Raw genomic sequence first — 19,761 nt, 5'->3', positions numbered from 1 at the left:
TTCTTCACCGAGGCTCTTGTCTTCAACCACGTACGCCCAACCATCACCCTCTGCTTGTCCCTCCCACATTTTCCTCCATATCTCTTCTTCGACGCCTGGAGGGGGTGGCCCCACTGGAGGAAAGGGGGCTTGCGAGCTTTTTTCCCCCATGCTTCAAGCTTCAGACGCTGGAGGCACCATAGCTGAGCCCTTTTCCGCCGCCTCTTGTTCTCCACTGTCAATTTCCTTGCCCGTGCCTTCCAATTGCTTCTCCTGCAAGCCCTGAGGGATGTCATCCCCATTGCCTTCCGGAATTTTGGTAAACATGACTGATATGTGGGCATTAACGCCTGGGTTGTCCTCAGAGCTTTGCAGGGTGAATACCACAGAGCCGAAGGAAGGAAGCTCCGGTTTCCCTTCACTAGAACTCCCAACCTCCATGAATTGTCTAATGGGGAGCGGGGTTGCCCTGGCTCGCCTATGACAGTAACAGCAGCAGCAGTGGTGATGCTCATCTGCTGCAGGGGTTCGTGAGGAGGAACCTCTCGCTGGACCCCTTCTGCTGGGCTGTCGTTCTCGAATTTTGACCATGGTGAATCTGATGCTTCCTCTGTATGCTTGAGGGTGAGTTTGAAATCGCTGGCAGAACCAATTCCTTTCCAAATCTCTCTCTGGTGCCCAACCCTCACCTTGAAATCCTCCTCTTGGTAGCAGACTATACCATTTCCAGAACTGTCGCTGCAATTTTGCCAATTGCCTTCTCCTGCCAATCCAGCGACCAGGATGGCAATGGCTACGGGAATCCAAGCCACTGGGTGAAGAAAACTGCCACAGCTGAGGCCCTCTGTGCTTCCGCCTCCTCCAACTCTTCTCAGACCAGAATTCCTTGCCCGACCCATCATGCCTGTAATATGCTGCCTCATTCCCTCGTTGCAGGTGCTCATTAACTTCGCCCTGCGCCTCCATCTACCTTGCATCCCCGCCATTAAATGCATTAACACTGTAAGGGCTTCATTTATCAGCTGACGGCCTTCTCCGGGTGGCCGTGGTGTTAACACGGGGCAGCCCATGCGTGGCATGTGGCTCGCCCGTCCTTCTCAGTCCAACACCCGCATCCGGGGGCCACATTAAAATTTTTTAATGTTTAAGCGTAATTCCTTTAATTTACTTTAGCTCCTTAGTCACAAAATTTAAAATTTTGGGAATTTTTAAAAAAATTTAGAATTTTTTAATGTTTAGGATTTTTAGATTTTATTTTTTTTCCATTTTTATTTTTATTTTTTTCTGATTTTTTTATTATTTTATATTTTTTTAAAATTTTATAATTTTAAATCAAAAAATAAAAATAAAAAATTACAAAATGAAAAAAGAAATAAGAAAACAAACCTAGATCACAACAATACAAATGAAAAAAAAAAATTGAAATGTTAAATTTTTTTTCTCTAAACCTAACTAATAAATATACAAATGAAAATCAAATGAAACTAAAAAAAATGTGCATTCGCTAACCCTACAAAATAAAACAAATCGAATGAAAAATAAAAAAGGATAAAAGGAAATCGAAGAAAAAAGAAACTAACCCTAAGTCTAACTATATACAAACACCTAACTTAAATCATAAGCCTACACACTATACAAATAAAAAAATCAAAATGTTGTTTGCGTTTGGGCAAGTTCTGACGGGAGGACGAGGGAGCTGGAACTTGCAGGCTAAGGCAAAGATGGACAGCGGCGGATGACAGAGAGGCTGAGGGTTTGGAGGTGTGGATGGAAGCTTGCAAGTCGAGGAGCATGGGCAAAGGTTTTGGCAGCGCAAATCTGGAGGAAGGAGCAACGGACAAAAAGATATGGGAATGAGGGATGGCGTGCAGGGCAAGGGTATAGGCAGACATCGTGAGAATGATGAGCAACAGTGGACAGAAAAGCTCGAAGGCAGGTTGAGCAAGCTGCAGGCTGACGCGGAGTATGAGAGAAATGGGTTGGCATATTATGCAACGTTTTAGAACAAAAGTTTGCGTGAGGGATTTGAAGAATAATGCAGATGGAAGGAAGGAAATATGGCAAGAGAGAAATGGAGCAGTAGCACGCAGTGAGGGTTTGGTGAGGAAAATGCAGAGAGAGATGGCAGCGAAGCTGGGACTTTGTGGATTCGAAGAGAATGCAGGCAGCAAGGTTGGGGTCTTGTTAAAAAAATTCGAAATTTTCTAATAAAACCCAGAAATTCAAAAAATGATATCCCAACAGTAACCCAGAAATTTCCAGATTAAAATGTTATATTCTGCTTCAGGATTTATGAATAAGACCCTTAAAAATTTTCTCCAGATTTAGAAAAGATTTGAAACCCTGGACTACAAAATCTAGATAGAATCTCTGCAAAAATGATGTTGCTGAACCCTAGATCTTACCCTCCAAGGCCTAGATCTAGACTCTATACAGTTTTCTCCTTCAGATTTGTATCTGCAAGACAATAAGAAACACCTAAACGATATATACAATGACCCATAAAACCCAGAAAACCCAAGTCAGAAAACTGAAAATAATTACAGATCTACGAACATGAATGGCAGATCTATCAGATATGGGGAGTGCGAGTCCAACTCCGCTCTCAGATCTGGTAATCTAAGGCTCTCAACAACTAGATCTATCGATTTAGCACATAATATTTTTTGTTGAAAGTCTAAAGGAGGTGTTGAGCTCAAAACCCTTCATGTGTCCCCCATAAAAAATATATTATGATAGGCCCGGGATCAAATTAAGCTGGGCTTTTTAGAAAACACGGATCGAGAGTTGGCTAGTCCAACTGAAAAGTTCCCCGAATGCACGATGATCTAATAATCAATAATTTCTTACAAAACACAATTCAACCATCAACATAGAGTGAAAAAACGATAATAAAATTTAGATAAATAGAGATCCCTGCTATTATATTCAAAACTTAAATTATCATTCAAACCCCAACGATTGAGAAAGATACTTGTACTCAAATCACTCTTCAGAAAGCTATCATCAATGGCTAAAAAGAAATCTATGCATGAAAATGACACGCCTTACAGTATTTCCATGAAGAGTAACACCAACAGAAATTAACCCTAAAGTCTTTCTCTATTGCTCGTAAAAAGATTACAAGAGAGCTTTTTGCTTAGCACATGGTCAAAAGATTAGATGAATTGACTGACAAAAGACCTCCTATTTAAAGATAAATCCTCCAACGACTAGTTCGAGTGATCCTCGTCAAAACAGTCTCGATCGTTGATGAGGATCAAAATTCCTTTTAATCTCATCCGTCGAAATTTTAAATTCTCGAGGAAATTTGAATTTTTCAATTAAATGTATTTTAATCAATTCAAAAATTAAATTTTTGGATTAAGTTCCTCAAAATTTTGTCTTTGACTTAACCCTAGGGACCAAAGGTTTAAAATTTAGGAAATAATCAATTTACCTTAGTCTCGTGACCTCTTAAATTTAATTTTGAAGGACCAATGAATTTTTCCTTTGGAGAATTTAAATTTCCCTAGGACCTAGAATTAATTAAATTTCTGGCTTAGGATTTTAATTAATTTTTGACCAGAAAATTTAATTAATTAACCTATGAGGGGATAAATTATTTTTCCAACCCTCAAGACAATTTACATCATGATTTTCACATTTTTTACATCTCAAGGGGAAAAACCATTTTTTTAAAGACCCTCGTAGATTACCCAGTTCTGCGACACAAATATAATCTAGCAGACTAAGCAATTTGTAATAAAATAACCTAACCAAATAGTTAGGATTATTGCCAAATCACTTTTACATAGACTCGTTCTTGAACACTAGGACTCCCCTAAGATCCTAGTGACAAAACCCATTCCGACTTTGGGGTAAGGTTGAAGGAAAACTCTGCCGACCATCCGAGAATGGATCGGTGAGACAAAAAACCTCCCGGAATGTAGATCATCACCATAAAAGTAGGTTTACCTAGGTAATTACATACACGACACAGATCTGCTGAGATTATTTACATTATACACGTAGAATGGGTTTACATTATAAGATGATGATCAAGTTGATGATGATAGCTGGACGACACAAACATATGTATTAGGCACTATCTCTTTTGCGAGAAAAGGGGGTGTACTGCTATGGGTCGTTGACACGTAGTGGTCAACATCTGGCTCTACTTCGGGACACGTTGCTGCACTAGAGGAATGTGAGAATCTAGAATCTGCATCCACGCAGCACACAACATAACATAAGTAGCGTCCATTCAAAAGTCATTATATAACGTTAAGCACAGGAAAGATATAATCTTTTTATTTATTAACTAGTCTAATAACATGAAATCACAAATCTAACTACAAAATGAAATACTGAAATCACAGGGCATAAGGTTAGAAATACAATACAAAGATGCCACATGGCATCAAATGCGTTCAATATAGTGCATACTGAGCATTTGCCTACTTTGAGGCAAATCTTTCGGCTGTTTCTTGGATGTGCCTTGTCCAATTCTGCATACGATAGGACTTTTTCCTATCCGAAAATCAAGTTGTTCACGACCATCTGATGCATCAAATCGCTTTCTCATTCTCTTTCTCTTGCGTTTTTTCTTTGTGGTAGGCTGTGCCACTGATGATGTGGAACATTTTGCTTCAAAACTCTCAGATGAAGTATGTAAGATATGCATGACATGTATTTCTTCATTTTGCATCTGCTCTGTCGAGAATGATGGATTAGTCGCACATGTGTCATGATTTATAACTTAACCTTTTTTAACTTCTTCTTGGATCATGTCATTCTTAGTTAAATCTTCGTTAATGGAGTTGGCCTCTTTCTCGGATATTCACAACAAGACGAGACCTGTGATTTCCTCTCTTCCAGCCTCTTATGTAGTGAACCCATTTCTTTGGCATGTCTTACTATTAACTTCACTTGATTGAGTTTAGTTTTCACGAATCTTTCTTGCAGAGTGACATGATTAGCTTCAATAGCCTTTATTTGATTCTGAATAATGGACATCTGATTAGAATGATTAAATTCCATTATTTTTAATTTGTTTTCGATGATATGTATTCTGTTTGTATTTATGACACACGGTACCTGTTTTTCTTCTATGGCCAATAATCTATTCTGAAGAGATATTTGACCAACTTCCATGTCCTTTATAATTTTATCATTCTTTGCTTTCATGCCCATGAAACAATTTTGCATATAGTTTATCTCTTTCTCATGATTTGCTTGCATGGTAGCTAACTGATTATTATAATCGAATCTCATGATGGTCATTCCTTCATCCATAGTTGACAATTTGTTTTGAATCAGACTTATTCCTTCCTGATAACTTGCTTCCATGGCAGTCACTTGATTTGAATGATTGAATTCCATGATCGTCATCTTTTCCTCTAGGGCTAATAACTTGCTTTGCATAGAATTAATTTCTCTGTCATGATTAGCTTTCATGGTTTCCATTTCCTTAGCACGCTGACTCTACATGTCGGTTATGTGATTAGAGTGTTTAATTTTCATGATTTCCATCTCCTTATCACGTTTTTCTAGGTGGGTGTATAAAGTTCTCATATCCTTGACGTAATCAGTTACAAATTTTTCTTGATTAAGCTCCATATTTTTTACCAGCTGCGTTTGACTAAACTGCTTATCATTTTCCCTTTCATTGTCGACACTGATTTGATAACTTGTCCCTGTTTTTCCACTATCATGGATTTGTCTAGAAACAGTACAAGTGGATGACACATTCTAATATGAAGCATTGTCTTGAAATCTTTCATTGACAGTTGGATCCTTTACAAGATCACTTTCATTCTGCTGCATAATTTTAGGGGCACAAGGCGAGCCACCTTGATCACCATATCTATCTGTAAAAGCATTGACAATATCTTGTAAATAAGCGAATGAATCTTTAGGACAATTATTAAACCAATTCAAAGCATCACCCTCTAAAGAAAAGGCAAATAGACGCATTTTGACATCTTCATGATTATACTGGGGAGAACTACAATATTTGATTATTGTATGAGAAACCCTGCATAGATGCTTTATAACAGTGACTGAATCACCACCTGAGAACAAAGGCAATTTATGAATGGCCGCTTTCGGTATATCATGGAGAAAATCAGTGAAATGACACGGGGTAAACGAATCATCCATGATGACTTTCTTGAAGGATAAGGAGAGACCAAATAGATGCTAAAGAGAGATCCCTGCTCAAGAAAATAAAGAGATCCACAAGAAGCAAGCTTCTAGTAGAAATTCTTGTAAGAAATGAAAGGTGATCCAAAAGGAAAACAACTGGATATAAGGGAGGGTTTCTTGTTTGAGAAATAATGGATGAATAAGTGGAGTCGCCAACCAAACAAGAAACGAACTGATATGTACAGGTGCTAAAAGTGCAGATGAAACGATTAATGAGATGACGAAAGATGAAGCGATGAAAAGATCAAATGACACTAAAAAATGTTTTGCCGCTTGACAGGGTCAAATGAAAAGATGAGAAATGAGAAGAATGATGAGCAAATGTCGATGAAATGCCGAGAATAAAATGTCCCTAGTAACGACGCCAAAAAATGTTGTCGCACAAAGTGTCTAGGCACCGCGACAACACTCAGAGTAAGAGCTGTCACTCTTAATCCTTACTCATTCCATTTAGACTATCTCCTAGACATGTCAAGGGGGTAGTCCCTAAGGTGAATGGATGGGGTAAATCTCTGAAACACAGGCTTTAAGAGATTTTAATGCTAGACAACGTGGTGAATTTAAATGAATCTTGATTAACTCAGATGAATAGATTAAACGCTAATGTAACCAAGACACAACCACAAGATAGAAACAATTATAGACCAGTGCCTTTGATTTTTGAATTAACCATCAACTAAATAAAACAAGTTATCCAGAACAATTTTCCAATATGTGACGAATAATGACAATCATGAATAATCAATATAAATGCCTAGAACCGTATCATGCGAAAGATTCTACATTTAGAATAATTTTCAATTAATGGCCCAGATCTAGAATTAATTAACTTTCTCGTATTGCCAATATAAATTAAAACATTTATCGCACTTTGACCATAGAAGAATCATGAAAATATAAGATCTAACATTTAACATCAGAAACACCAAGGAATTTTAAGTTAGTGCTTTAATTATTCCTTAGGAAACGCTTTAATGTGAAAGATGAACAAATCAAAGGGTCAATGAATCTAATGTTTAATGGGCCATAGGCCACATTAAAAATTTATAATGTTTAAGCGTAATTCCTTTAATTTACTTTAGCTCCTTAGTCACAGAATTTAAAATTTTGAGAATTTTTTAGAATTTTTTAATGTTTAGGATTTTTAGATTTTTATATTTTATAATTTTATTTTTATTTATTTTTCATTTTTTTTTTTTTAATGTTTTTTCGGATTTTTTAATTATTTTATATATATATATATATATATATATATATATATATTTTTTTTTTTAAATTTTAGAATTTTAAATAAAAAAAATAGAAAATGAAAAAAGAAATAAGAAAACAAACCTAGATCACAACAATACAAATGAAAATAGAAAAACAAATAAAAATTGAAATGTTAAACTCTAAACCTAACTAAGAAATATACAATGAAAATCAAATGAAACTAAAAAAAATGTGCATACGCTAACCCTACAAAAATAAAGAAAATCGTATGAAAAATAAAAAAGGATAAAAGGAAATCGAATAAGAAAAGAAACTAACCCTAAGTCTAACTATATACAAACACCTAACTTAAATCATAAGCTATACAAATAAAAAAAATCGAAATGTTGTTTGCATTTGGGCAAGTTCTGACGACGGAAAGGGAATACGTGAGGAGGCCGAGGGAGCTGGAACTTGCAGGCTAAGGCAAAGATGGACATCGATGGATGATAGAGAGGTTGAGGGTTTGGACGCGTGGATGGAAGCTTGCAGGTCGAGGAGCATGGGCAGAGGATTTGGCAGCGCAGATCTGGAGGAAGGAGCAGTGGACAGAAAGATATGGGAATGAGGGATAGCGTGGAGGGCAAGGGTATAGGCAGACAACGTGAGAATGATGAGCAGTAGCTAACAGAAAAGCTCGAAGGCAGGTTGAGCAAGCTACGGGCCGACATGGAGTATGAGAGAAATGGGTTGGAAGATTATGCAGCATTGTAGAGCAGAAGTCTGCATGAGGTATTTGAAGAATAACGCAGATGGAAGGAAGGAAATATGGCAAGAGGGAAATGGAGCAGCTACACACAGTGAGGGTTTGGTGAGGAAAATGCAGTGAGAGATGGCAGCGAAGTTGGGACTTTGCGGATTCAAAGAGAATGCAGGTGGCAAGGTTGGGGCCTTGTTAAAAAAAATTCAAAATTTTCCAATAAAACCCAGAAATTCAAAAAATGATATCCCAACAGTAACCCTGAAATTTCCAAATTAAAATGTTATATTCTGCTTCAGGATTTATTAATAAAACCCTTAAAAATTTTCTCCAGATTTAGAAAAGATTTGAAACCCTGGACTACAAAATCTGCATAGAATCCCTACAAAAATGATGTTGTTGAACCCCATATCTTACCCTCCAAGGTTTAGATCTAGACTCTACACAGTTTTCTCCTTCAGATCTGTATCTACAAGACAACAAGAAACACCTAAACAATATATACAATGACCCAAAAAACTAAAACCAAGAAAACCAAAGTCAGAAAACTAAAAATAATTACAGATCTATGAACATAAATGGCAGATCTATCAGATTTAGGGAGTGTGAGTCCAACTCCGCTCCTAGATCTGATAATCTGAGGCTCTCAATAGCTAGATCTATTGATTTAGCACAAAAAAAAATTGATTTTTTTTTTTAAGTTTAAAGGAGGTGCTGAGCTCAAAACCCTTCATGCATCACCCATAAAAAATATATTATGATAAGCCCGGGATCAAATTAAGTCAGGCTCTTCAGAAAACACAGATTGGGAGTTGGTTGGTCCAACTGAAAACTTTCCTGAATGCCCGATGTTCTAATAATCAAGAATTTCATGCAAAACTCAATTCAACCATCAACATAGAGCGAGAAAACAATAATAAAATTAAGATAAATAGAGATCCTTGCTATTATATTCAAAACTTAAATTATCATTCAAACCCCAACGACTGAGCAAGATATGTGTACTCAAATCACTCTTCAGAAAGCTATCATCAATGGCTAAAAAGAAATCTATGCATGAAACTGACACATATTACAGTATTTCCACGAAGAGTAACACTGACAGAAATTAACCCCAAAGTCTTTCTTTATTGCTCATAAAAAGATTACAAGAGAGCTTTTCGCTTCGCACACGATCAAAAGATCGGATGAATTGACTGACAAATGACGTCCTATTAGAAGATAAATCTTCCAATGGCTAGTTCGAGTGATTCTCATCAAAGCAATCTCGACCATTGATGAGGATCAAAATTCATTTTAATCTCGTCCGTCGAAATTTTAAATTCTTGAGGAAATTCAAAATTTTCAATTAAATGCTTTTTAATTAATTCAAACATTAAATTTTTGAATTAATTTCCTCAAAATTTTGACTTTGACTTAATCAAAAGGGACCAAAGGCTTAAAATTTAGCAAAATAATCAATTTACCTTAGTCCCGGGACCTCTTGAAATTTAATTTTGAACAATGTTCCACTAAGACTCTGGGATGGGGAGACACGGGTGTGGGGAGACGCACAAGGGGGACGTGTGGGAATATCCTCAAAATTTAGGGAAATTTAGGGGGGACAGGGGGACGTTGAGGTATATCTATATATATTTTTTAATATATATATATATATATATATCAAATTCATATTCAATAATGAAAGCATAAATACAATGATACATACATAATTGAATTAAATAATGAAATACATTGATCCATACTCATCATCCTTACTAATACATACATGATTCATCCATAGATCACAAGATTCAATAATGAAATACTCCAATCCATATTCATTATTCGTTATTCACCATTCTAGAATCTACATTGATTTAAAAATTAAATTCATCATTCATCATTTTAGATTCTAAATTGATTTAAAATTAGAATTCATCATTCATCATTCTAGAATCTAATTAGTACTAAGCAAAATAGATTATAATAGATACTGAAATATGAATACTGGAATAGTAAATTGATATAACAAAAACTCAAAAACAGTGGAGTGATGAGTCTAAAAGTCACTCTAAAGTACAAAGAGGGCTTGGTGCTCTTGATTAAATACTAATTCCATACCCTTGGACATGACAAAATGTAATGGGAACATTGCAATCCATCGAATCTTGAATTCTTGAAAAACTGTTAAGTCTGTTGGATTTTGGGTGAGATCTAAAATTCTAATTTCTCCATATGAAATCCAATGAGGTTGAAACCACTCTCAAACATCCTGAGTCATTTCATGGTAATGTTAAAAGTGATATTCTCATTTATCTTTCATTTTCATCCTTTTACTTTAAGAATTTAACATTACCATGAATTGCATAGCATTAGTAGTGAAATATGGTCAAATACTAGGTTTTCCCTATCATAAATCATTGTTTAAAAGCAAATTAAATGGGGGACACATAGCCCATATCAAGGGGGGATTCCCAGGCGTCCCCCTTTTGGGGAGTCGTGTCCCCCACACTGGGGAAACGTCCCCCCCCTGCGTCTCCCTGCATCTCCCCAAAAGGGGGACATGGGGAAACGTTTCCCCAGACGTCCCCTCGTCCTGGGTGCATGGGGTGCGAGGGTGCGCGCACTCGACCCTTGGGGACGTATCCCCGTGGAACACTGATTCTGAAGGACCAACGAATTTTTCCTTCGAAGAAATTAAATTTACCTAGGACCTAGAATTAATTAAATTTCTAGCATAGGATTTTAATTAATTTTTGACCCGAAAATTTAATTAATTAACTTATGAGGGGATAAATTATTTTTCCAACCCTCCAGACACTTTACATCATGATTTTCACATTTTTTACATCTCAAGGGGCAAAACCCATTTGCAAAAGACCCTTATAGACTACCCAGTTCTACGACACAAATATAATCTAGCAGACCAAACAATTTGTAATAAAATAACGTAACCAAATAGTTAGGATTATTTCCAAATCATTTTTACATAGACTCGATCTAGAACACTAGGGCTTCCCTAAGATCCTAGTGACAAAATCTATTTTGGCTTTGGGGTAAGGCTGAAGGAAAACTTTGCCGACCATCCGAGAATGGATCGGTGAGACAAAAAACCTCCCGAAATGTAGATCGTCACCAAAAAAGTAGATTTACCTAGATAATTACATACATGACATGGATCTGCTGAGATTATTTACATTATACACATGTAGAATGGGTTTACATTATAAGATGATGATCACGCTGATGATGATAGCTGGACGGCATGAACACATCGATCAGGCACTATCCCTTTTGCGGAAAAAGGGGATACACTGCTATGGGTCGTTGACACGTAGTGGTCAACAGGCTTTGTGTCTTAGCATGTAGAAGATGATTCATTACCTCTTTAGGTTCTTGCTTGATGGAGTAAGTGATTTATGTCTTTTTTCTTAAGTCTAACTTAGGAAAAATACAATAATTAAGGTCAATTGATTATTATGGACTATTAAGTCAATTTGTAAGGATAAATAATAAAATTATTTAAGTGACGTAGAAATGATCTCAGTTGAGCTCCTATATCTTCTAGAAAGGAGATTAGGTTTAAGGATTTGGGCTTGGTGAAGATTATAAAATAAGCCTAAGGGAGAGGTGAAGACACACAAGTGGAGAAAATGATTTTCTCTAGAGCGAGAGGCTCAACTAGACTGTAGTGTAGAGGAGGAAGAGTGCAGGTGGATTTGAGAGCATTTCTAGGAAGCTAAATCGCTGGAGATTGTAGGGCTGAATTTCTAAAGCAAGGAGGTTGAATTGTTTGAGAGGCCAATTTACCAAGGTTGAATTTCCCGAGGCACAGAGGTTGTTTGATGGGAAGGCACAAGGCTGAGTTTCTGGTAAGAGGTGGGCCAAATTCTTCTAGTGGGGCCAAGTTGCAGGTTCTAGTCAATGCATATTTCCTTGTAATTTCTCTGTTCCTGATATTAATTAATGAAGGAGAATTGTTCTGGGTGTTTATCTGTTGTAATGTGTGATTGATTGGTTTCTCTATTTTTATTTCTGCTAGATATAAAAGTTAAAATACCAGTGATTTTATTTTTCAACAATTCAGAATTTATTTGGTTAATAAAATAAAATTATGGAAATAAATAATTGTTGTGAGAAAATAAATATGGGTTGGTATTAGGAGATTTAATATGACCTGCAGTGAATGTAGTTCTTTAGTAGGTGGACATTCAAAGTCATATGAATAGTGACGTTGTAATGGGATGATCATGTATTAGATTTCAAGTCTCTGGTGGGTCATCATTTTGGCTTGTCTCCTCAATGCAACTAACTGAACCTTACTCATTTATCCATGATGTCTTAAGTGACTTTACAATTTTTGGTGTTTGAATCCTAGGGAATAGATTAGAGAAATCCGTTCCTAATAGTAAGAAAGCAGAACCTCTCTTATTAAGGACTCCAGCGTTTAGTTTCAAATTTAGATTTTAATCCTGTTGATTTGATGTAGCATCGAATGTGCTCTAACCATGAAAATTGGTGGAGAGGCTAAAGCACATGAGATCTCCAAGACTCAACAATGGTTTGGGTAGATTCTAACCAGTTTGGGAGATATTAAAATAATTAATATTTTTATTGGATTTCTAAAGTCTAAACTTAGGAAAAATAAAATATTAATGGGTATTAATATAAAACTGGGTTAGAAGGGTTCAAAAGTCATGGATCAAGTCAAATTTAATATTAGCTATTAATTAGAGAGTTAATATTGGCTGTTGATGGACCAACGAGAAAAGTATAAGAGGAGGTTTGAGGGTCAATTAGAGAATACATTGAGTTGATCAAGAATTCGATTTTCTGGGTTAGGGTTTTCTAAGGAAATCAAAGGAGTGATCAGAGTTGCAGCGGAGGGGCAGTGAATGCAAAAGCAGAGATAGTACTGGGAGGATCAGGGCAGTGCCTCAGAGAGCCAACGTGGGTGACGCAGAGGCTCTAAGGGCTGACGCAGTGCCTCTAGAGGCTGACGCAGGGCGAGTTGGGGTGACGCTGGGCAGATGCTGGGCCAGAAAGGGCTGACGTTGGAGATTTCGTGGGGCAGATTAGGCGCTGAGAGCTGTGGGATTGTTTATCCATGGTTTTAGCCAGAATATCTGCCTCCGACTGAGAGGTACTACTGCCGAGACCATTCTCTGTTGGGTGAGCTAGTTTTGGCACCCAGATTGTATTCTGAAACTGCTTAATAATTAAAAACCTCAGATAGCTGCACCGGTTTTCCCGCATTGGGTTTTTCCGGGGACATTGGTCCAAAAACAACAGTGTCACTTGTGTGCTTGTTTTTGTTTCCTTCAGTTGATGATCTGTAATGTGTTGAGCATTTACTTGTATTTATTTTTAGTATTTATATGGTAAATATCTTGTTAATTAATCAAAACAAGTAGGCAGAAATAAATAAGAAAAGTACATGAAGGGTTTCTAACAGTTAAACTTAAAAATTCCAACATGGTATCAGAGCGTGGTTGCAGATCATAGGAAAATTGAGGAAATGAGCCTAGCAGATCAGCAACAATAGAAAACAGTTGTCCCGAGTGACAGAAGTTGTTCCTAGCAGAGAAGCAGCAAGAAATGGGTGACGTAGTGCCTGCGTCATCAAGTTTGACCGAGAAGAGGATCAGCACAGTGGCAGAGGGGAGTAGACTCTATCTACGTAGTGCCCGATAATTTTTCTCAGTCAGGATGGATTGACGCTCGTGGCCAGGAGGTGCAGATTTTGTTGGTGTCGGGATTGCGCAAAGCCTAGAAGCTCTAACCTTCAGTTTACTGGGGCTTAGGACGATGTGGGTTAGTTGCAGAGTAAAGCTGGTGGGGTATTGTAGTCAGAACAATACCTAGCAAGGCAAGACCACTGAGGAGGGAGTTGTTGCCGGTGATTTCTAGTCAAAAATCTGGATCAGTGGTGCAGTTGCACTAACGATCGGAGTGGGGGCATCTTGACATTGGCAGAAAGGTTTCCAGGAGGGAAATCGAGGCTTAGAGAGAGTCACGCCAAGAACTTCTAGGAGGGAAGTAGAGGAGCAGTGAGATGGCAGTGAACGGGGTAAGAGACCAGGACAAACTGGACGGAGCCTCAAACTTCATAGTTTGGAAGGCCAGAATCTTATCCGTTCTAGACAGAAACCGTCTCAAGCAATTCGCCTTGAGGACAATAGCGGTCCCAGTTGACTCGGCTGATAACGATAGGTACGAGGATGCAATGGCGAGGGCCAAGAGCATCATCCTTGATGGGGTCGAGGACCATGTAGTACCACATATTTCCGAGAAGAATACGACAAATGAGATGTGGGAGGCCCTAACAAAGTTGTATTAGCATATATCTCTGTAGAGGAAGATGCTACTAGAAAATCAGTTGCGGTCATACCAGATACAAAAGGGAAAACAGATCGACACCTTCCTCGGTTGATTGAAGGAGATTCAGGATCAACTGACTTCCATAGGGGCCACGCTGGATCAAGAATTGATGGTGAGAACAACCTTGAACGTAGTGTCAAAAGACTGGGAGGTGTTTGTCCAGAGCATACTGGGGAGTGCAACCCTTCGAGATTGGGAGGAACTGTGGGTGGCTCTTCGCCAAGAAGAGATCAAAAGGCTGACCAAGGCAGGAAGCAGCGGGAAGGGGGTTAGAATCAAGAAGGAGGAGGTGGATGTTGCCCTAGCATTTGAGGGAAAGCAGGAGAAACGGAAGAAGGACCTCTCCAAGGTTAAGTGCTTCCATTCTGGGGAACTGGGTCATTTTGCGAATCAGTGTCCTAGGAAGAAGAGCAAGGGAGATGCTTTCGAGACAAAGGAAGCACCAGTGAAGGCGGAGAAATAAGTTGAGACTGATGACGATTGTGCCATGAATGCTCATGTGCCACTTGAGAGGATGTTGGGAGACATCGCGTTGTAGTCAAATGGACTATGGGCGATGAGGGGCAAGATCCTCGAGGTACCCAACCTCTTGGATTATACCTTGCCACGGGAGCTCCGAAGAGGAGTAGCAGGACTAGCAGATGTCGGTAGAGACGGATGTGGATGGAGCGGCAAAGAGTGCTACAGTGCAGGAGACCCGAGACAGTGCAAAGGCTAGTAGGATGCAACAATGTGAGAGGCACGGGAGTTTTGCACTAGTGCAGAATGGCATGGAGAGGTGTAGAACGGTGCGAAATGCATGGATTTGTTGCAGTAGCGCAGAGGTCAGTAGAGGGAGCACTTGTTAGCCGCAGAGGGAGCTTCAGCATCGGGAGAGTCTCCAACCTGACAGGGATGTCAGAGTTGGGTGGATCAGTTACTTCCTTCTCAATAACTGAGTTGCATTGCAGCAGTTAGCAGTGACAGTGCTATGGGCATCACAATGAAGCATGATGAGAAGGGGATGCAGTGCATATGCAGTGCTAGGTGTATAGACCAACAGCAACACGGATGTAGAGGGAGCTGCCGTACAGATGCAACAGTGGCAGTGGCAGGGCCATGGGTAGCAATACATGATGCAACAGTGCAGAGGATGTTGGGTAGGGAGGCCTAGCATCAGCACAGGGACCGATGCTGGATGATTCAGGATGATACTCAGTGAGGAGTATTACTAGAGCACAGTTCTCGCTAAGAGGGAGTGTTGATTTGGGGTAGCATCAGATTTGCTCTAGCCATGAAAATTGGTGGAGAGGCTAAAGCACATGAGATCTCCAAGACCCAGAAATGTTTTGGGCAAATTCTAACTGGTTTGGGAAATATTAAAATAATTAATATTTTTAATGGAGTTCCTAAGAAAAATAAAATATTAATGGGTATTAATATAAAACATGGTTAGAAGGGTCCAAAAGTCATGGATCAACCGAAATCTAATCTTAGTCGTTGATTAGAGAGTTAATCTCGGTCGTTGATGGACGAACAAGAAAAGTATAAGAGGAGGCTTGAGGATCAGTTGGAGAATACATCGAGTTGATCAAGAATTCGATTTTCTAGGGCAGGGTTTGGTGAGGAAATCGAAGGAGTGATCAGAGTTGCAACTGAGGGGCGGTGAATACAGAAACAGAGAGGCAGAGATAGTACCGGGGGGATTATCGTAGTGCCTCTGAGAGCCAGCGTGGGTGATGAGAGGCTCTAATGGCTAACGCAGTGCCTCCAGAGGCTGACGTAGGGCGAGTTAGGGTGACGTTGGGCAGAAACTGGGCCAGAAAGGGCTGACGCAGTCCCTAGAGGCAGTTGCTGGAGATTTTGTGGGGCAGATTAGGAGCTAAGAGTTGTGGGATTGTTTATCCTGGGTTTTAGCGGGAACATCTGTCTCTGACTGAGAGGTACTACTGCCGAGATTATTCTCTGTTGGGTGAGCCGGTTTTGGCACCCAGATTGTATTTTGAAACTGCTTAATAATTAAAACCCTCAAATAGCTGCACCAGTTTTCCCGCATTGGGTTTTTGCCGGAGACATTGGTCCAAAAACAATGGTGTCACTTGTGTGCTTGTTTTGTTTCCTTCAGTTGATGCTCTGTAATGTGTTGAGCATGTACTTGTATTTATTTTCAGTATTTACATGGTAAATAACTTGTTAATTAATTAGAACAAATAGGCAGAAATAAATCAGAAAAGTACATGAAGGGTTTCTAACAGTTAGACTTAAAAATTCCAACAAATCCATGCTAGCATCAATCGAAGTAGAACATGTTTTATCCATGGTTTCCTTGCTATACTCAATATAAATGAAAAGAATATTAGAGCTTCCAATCCCTCCATATAGCGCAGATATCACTTGGAAGCCTTCATCTTTGGCACAAGGAAATACTACAACCAGGACCACAACCAGCCATTGATTTCAGCAAAGAGAAGCACATAACTCATTCTACTACTTTGAGGTTCCTACCTTATAGGGTTTTTCATCTAACTCTCCTTTAGAACAGCTATGGTTTCTTTACTCATTTTAGGGATTTCTTGACAACAATTCTATGATTTCTTATTTGTTTTTCGAAAATTATGTCTTTTATATATATATATAATCAGAAAACCAATAAAGTGATCATCGTAACCTCTTCTAAAGAGCTTCAAAATTTTATTAGGCCAGAGTTCCTTGTATTATCCATGTAGGGCGTTAAGAGCCTCTCCTTCCTTAAGGAGGTATCCCTAAATCTACATCTTGAGCCCAATCTTCAAACAAAGATGAGAGAATAGTAATACGTACCAAACAAGGTCAAGGCTTTTATTTTCTCCTTCAGAAGAGAATGAGGCACCGATTGGCTTTTATCGCTTGGTCCCTTTGTAATTTATAAATTATAATAGTCATTGTTCATCCTTCAAAAATAACTTAATCTGTTGTTTTCTTTCTTCGCATCATTCGTGTATTTTATATTGAAGTCTCTTATAATTGTGCGCTGAGCAGATAATGTCAATATAGGGATAGATAACAAGTCTAAAGGAAAACAAAAAAGATTATCTCTCCTACCAACTACCACTGTTTTTTATTCTGAACTATTTTTATTTTTTGATTTATCGAATTTTGTAGTTGCACTATATAAAATATAAAATACATAATAGATAAAGATTGTGACGTGATCTTGAACTATTTTTATTTTTTGATTTATCGAATTTTGTAGTTGCACTATATAAAATATAAAATACATAATAGATAAAGATTGTGACGTGATCTTGAGAGAACAATTTTCTATTTGACAATTTTATCAAACTGTATCTGAATAACTTTATTCTATGTTGATGTTTTAATCTGAAGCATGTGCGGCCAGTGCCAATTTGTAGCAGAGAAGGTCAAAGAACCACATATTCATGCTAAGAAGGATCCCAATCCTATAAATTGTCAATTTATAGTAAAAGGACAGATGGAAACCTGTCACAGTGCCAACAAGCTTCAGAGTACCAAAGATTCTACATCCTCAGTGCATTATTTGTTCGAGACGGAAGATGGTAAAAAGGGCAGTTTCATCAGTTCTCCAAGTCAAAGAATTAATAATTTAGACAATATCTGTGCTAGAAAACTCAACGGAACACACCAGATTCTTGGTGAAAATGGCTGTGCCGTAACAGGTTCAAAACTAGCAAACGGGAATGATAGAAGAGCAGATCCAGAAATTGAGATTGATGTCACAACTCATTCAAACCCTCTTTCGAAACGTAAATGGTTGGATGATGGTCATGACAAAGAAGGTGAACCTTTGAAGGCTCCAAAGATTTCTGCGCAGGTTCCAAATATGCAATGTTCAGATGGCAGCAAAGCGTGCTATTCAGTAAAGACACCGGAAGCTTATTATATAAAGGATTCCCATTGTCACAGTACTGCTGAGCAAGATTTTATTTGTGATCTTGAAAAGAACGAAGATGGAGAGCACTCAGTGGGCCAAGCTGCTGCTTTCACACTCCTTTTAGAGGAAGAATTTGAGGATGACCCCAAGTAGCTTTTCAATGTCATCATTCATGTTGTTCTTCTGAATGATTTTTCGTCTACTAATTAGCTGTGTACATTGAAGGACAAGGTTGATAAACTTGAAAGTCATGGATACAGTGAATTTCTTAGTTCCTTCAACACTGATTTAACAGAGAATCATTCACATCAAGAAGAAAACTAAATGCTTTACTTCATTCTATTAATATTGAGATTATTACAAGGATTTCTCTGTGAGATTAATGACCTAAATTTTTATAAATTGGCATGATTTTGCTGGAATTCCAATTTTGAAAGATTGGTAATGCACAAATAGTTTTCACGATTTATGTTGTCACAAGTTTTGTAGGGAGGTAGAATTTCTTCTCCCCAAGCTCAAGTAATTCAGATCTCTCCAGTCCGTTTTGATTAACTGTTTGAAGCATTCAGAATCCCCAACATGCTCAACAAGTTGCTGTTTTATGTTTCGAAGAGTTTGTCCTGGTGAATCTCCAAGAATTGAAGATGTTATACGGAAAGACAGAAGTAGCCTTGAAGATGTTGGCCAACTTATTAATGTCCATGAATTCACACAGTCATAAGTGTTGGAAAATAGGGGTCACAGGAACGGAGAGGAGCTTTCGTGGAGTGGAGAGAAGCTTTCTAAAATGGAGAGCTTAGGGTTTCTGGAACCTAAATGCCCTTCCATAGAGACAGCGGTAGTTTCTTTGGGTGATTTCAAGATTCCCTAGCATGTTCTACCTGGCTGTGCTCCCATGATGATCTCATGTACAATCTTCAAGAGGAAGCGTACAGAGAGAGGTCATTCCTCACCTCCCCAAATAGATCTGCATACTTCGAGCATATCATTGATATTGACAGAGGGATCGATTCTAATATTTTCAAACACAAATTGCAAGGTTCGATTTATGAGTTCACGGGCATATAGCCTAGTAAAAGAATGGTAAGGAATGGGTTATCAGATAACTAACCTCTCAAGGGCATAGAGTGTTATTATATTTGCATTAAGAAACTAATAATTACAGTCTACTTCAAGGGGGAAATCTCTTTTTACAATAACTACAATGAACAAGACAATATTTGATGATTGTAAGACAAGGTCTCTTTAGTATATGCATAGGAGACAAATGATACAATTATAATAAAATGGGATCATATGACATTCTAACATACATAACAATATAACAATTGAAATCTAATCACTCAATATCTATGGCTTAACAAGGGGATTTTGGGTTAACACGGGGCTTATATAGGGCTTAACATGC

At 38.2% G+C, this 19,761-nt stretch overlaps 1 protein-coding gene across 1 annotated transcript in view; it reads left to right on the top strand.

The window, feature by feature from the left end:
* The window catches only part of LOC149199301 (uncharacterized), a 92,545-nt gene extending 73,770 nt beyond the window's left edge, over positions 1-18,775 (top strand). The window contains exon 2 of the mRNA XM_089402371.1: positions 17,828-18,775. Within this exon, the coding sequence (XP_089258497.1) occupies positions 17,828-18,506 (679 nt within the window). The 3' untranslated portion in view covers positions 18,507-18,775. The remainder of the gene's footprint in view (positions 1-17,827) is intronic.
* Positions 18,776-19,761: the final 986 nt, after the last annotated feature.

Source organism: Pinus tabuliformis, chromosome 2_1 (assembly GCF_031772625.1).
Source record: "Pinus tabuliformis cultivar Carrire ecotype Pingquan chromosome 2_1, CPIR1, whole genome shotgun sequence".
Lineage (NCBI taxonomy): Eukaryota > Viridiplantae > Streptophyta > Pinopsida > Pinales > Pinaceae > Pinus > Pinus tabuliformis.
The sequence above is the reverse complement of the archived record's forward strand: the minus strand, read 5'-3'. Positions and strand labels throughout refer to the sequence as shown.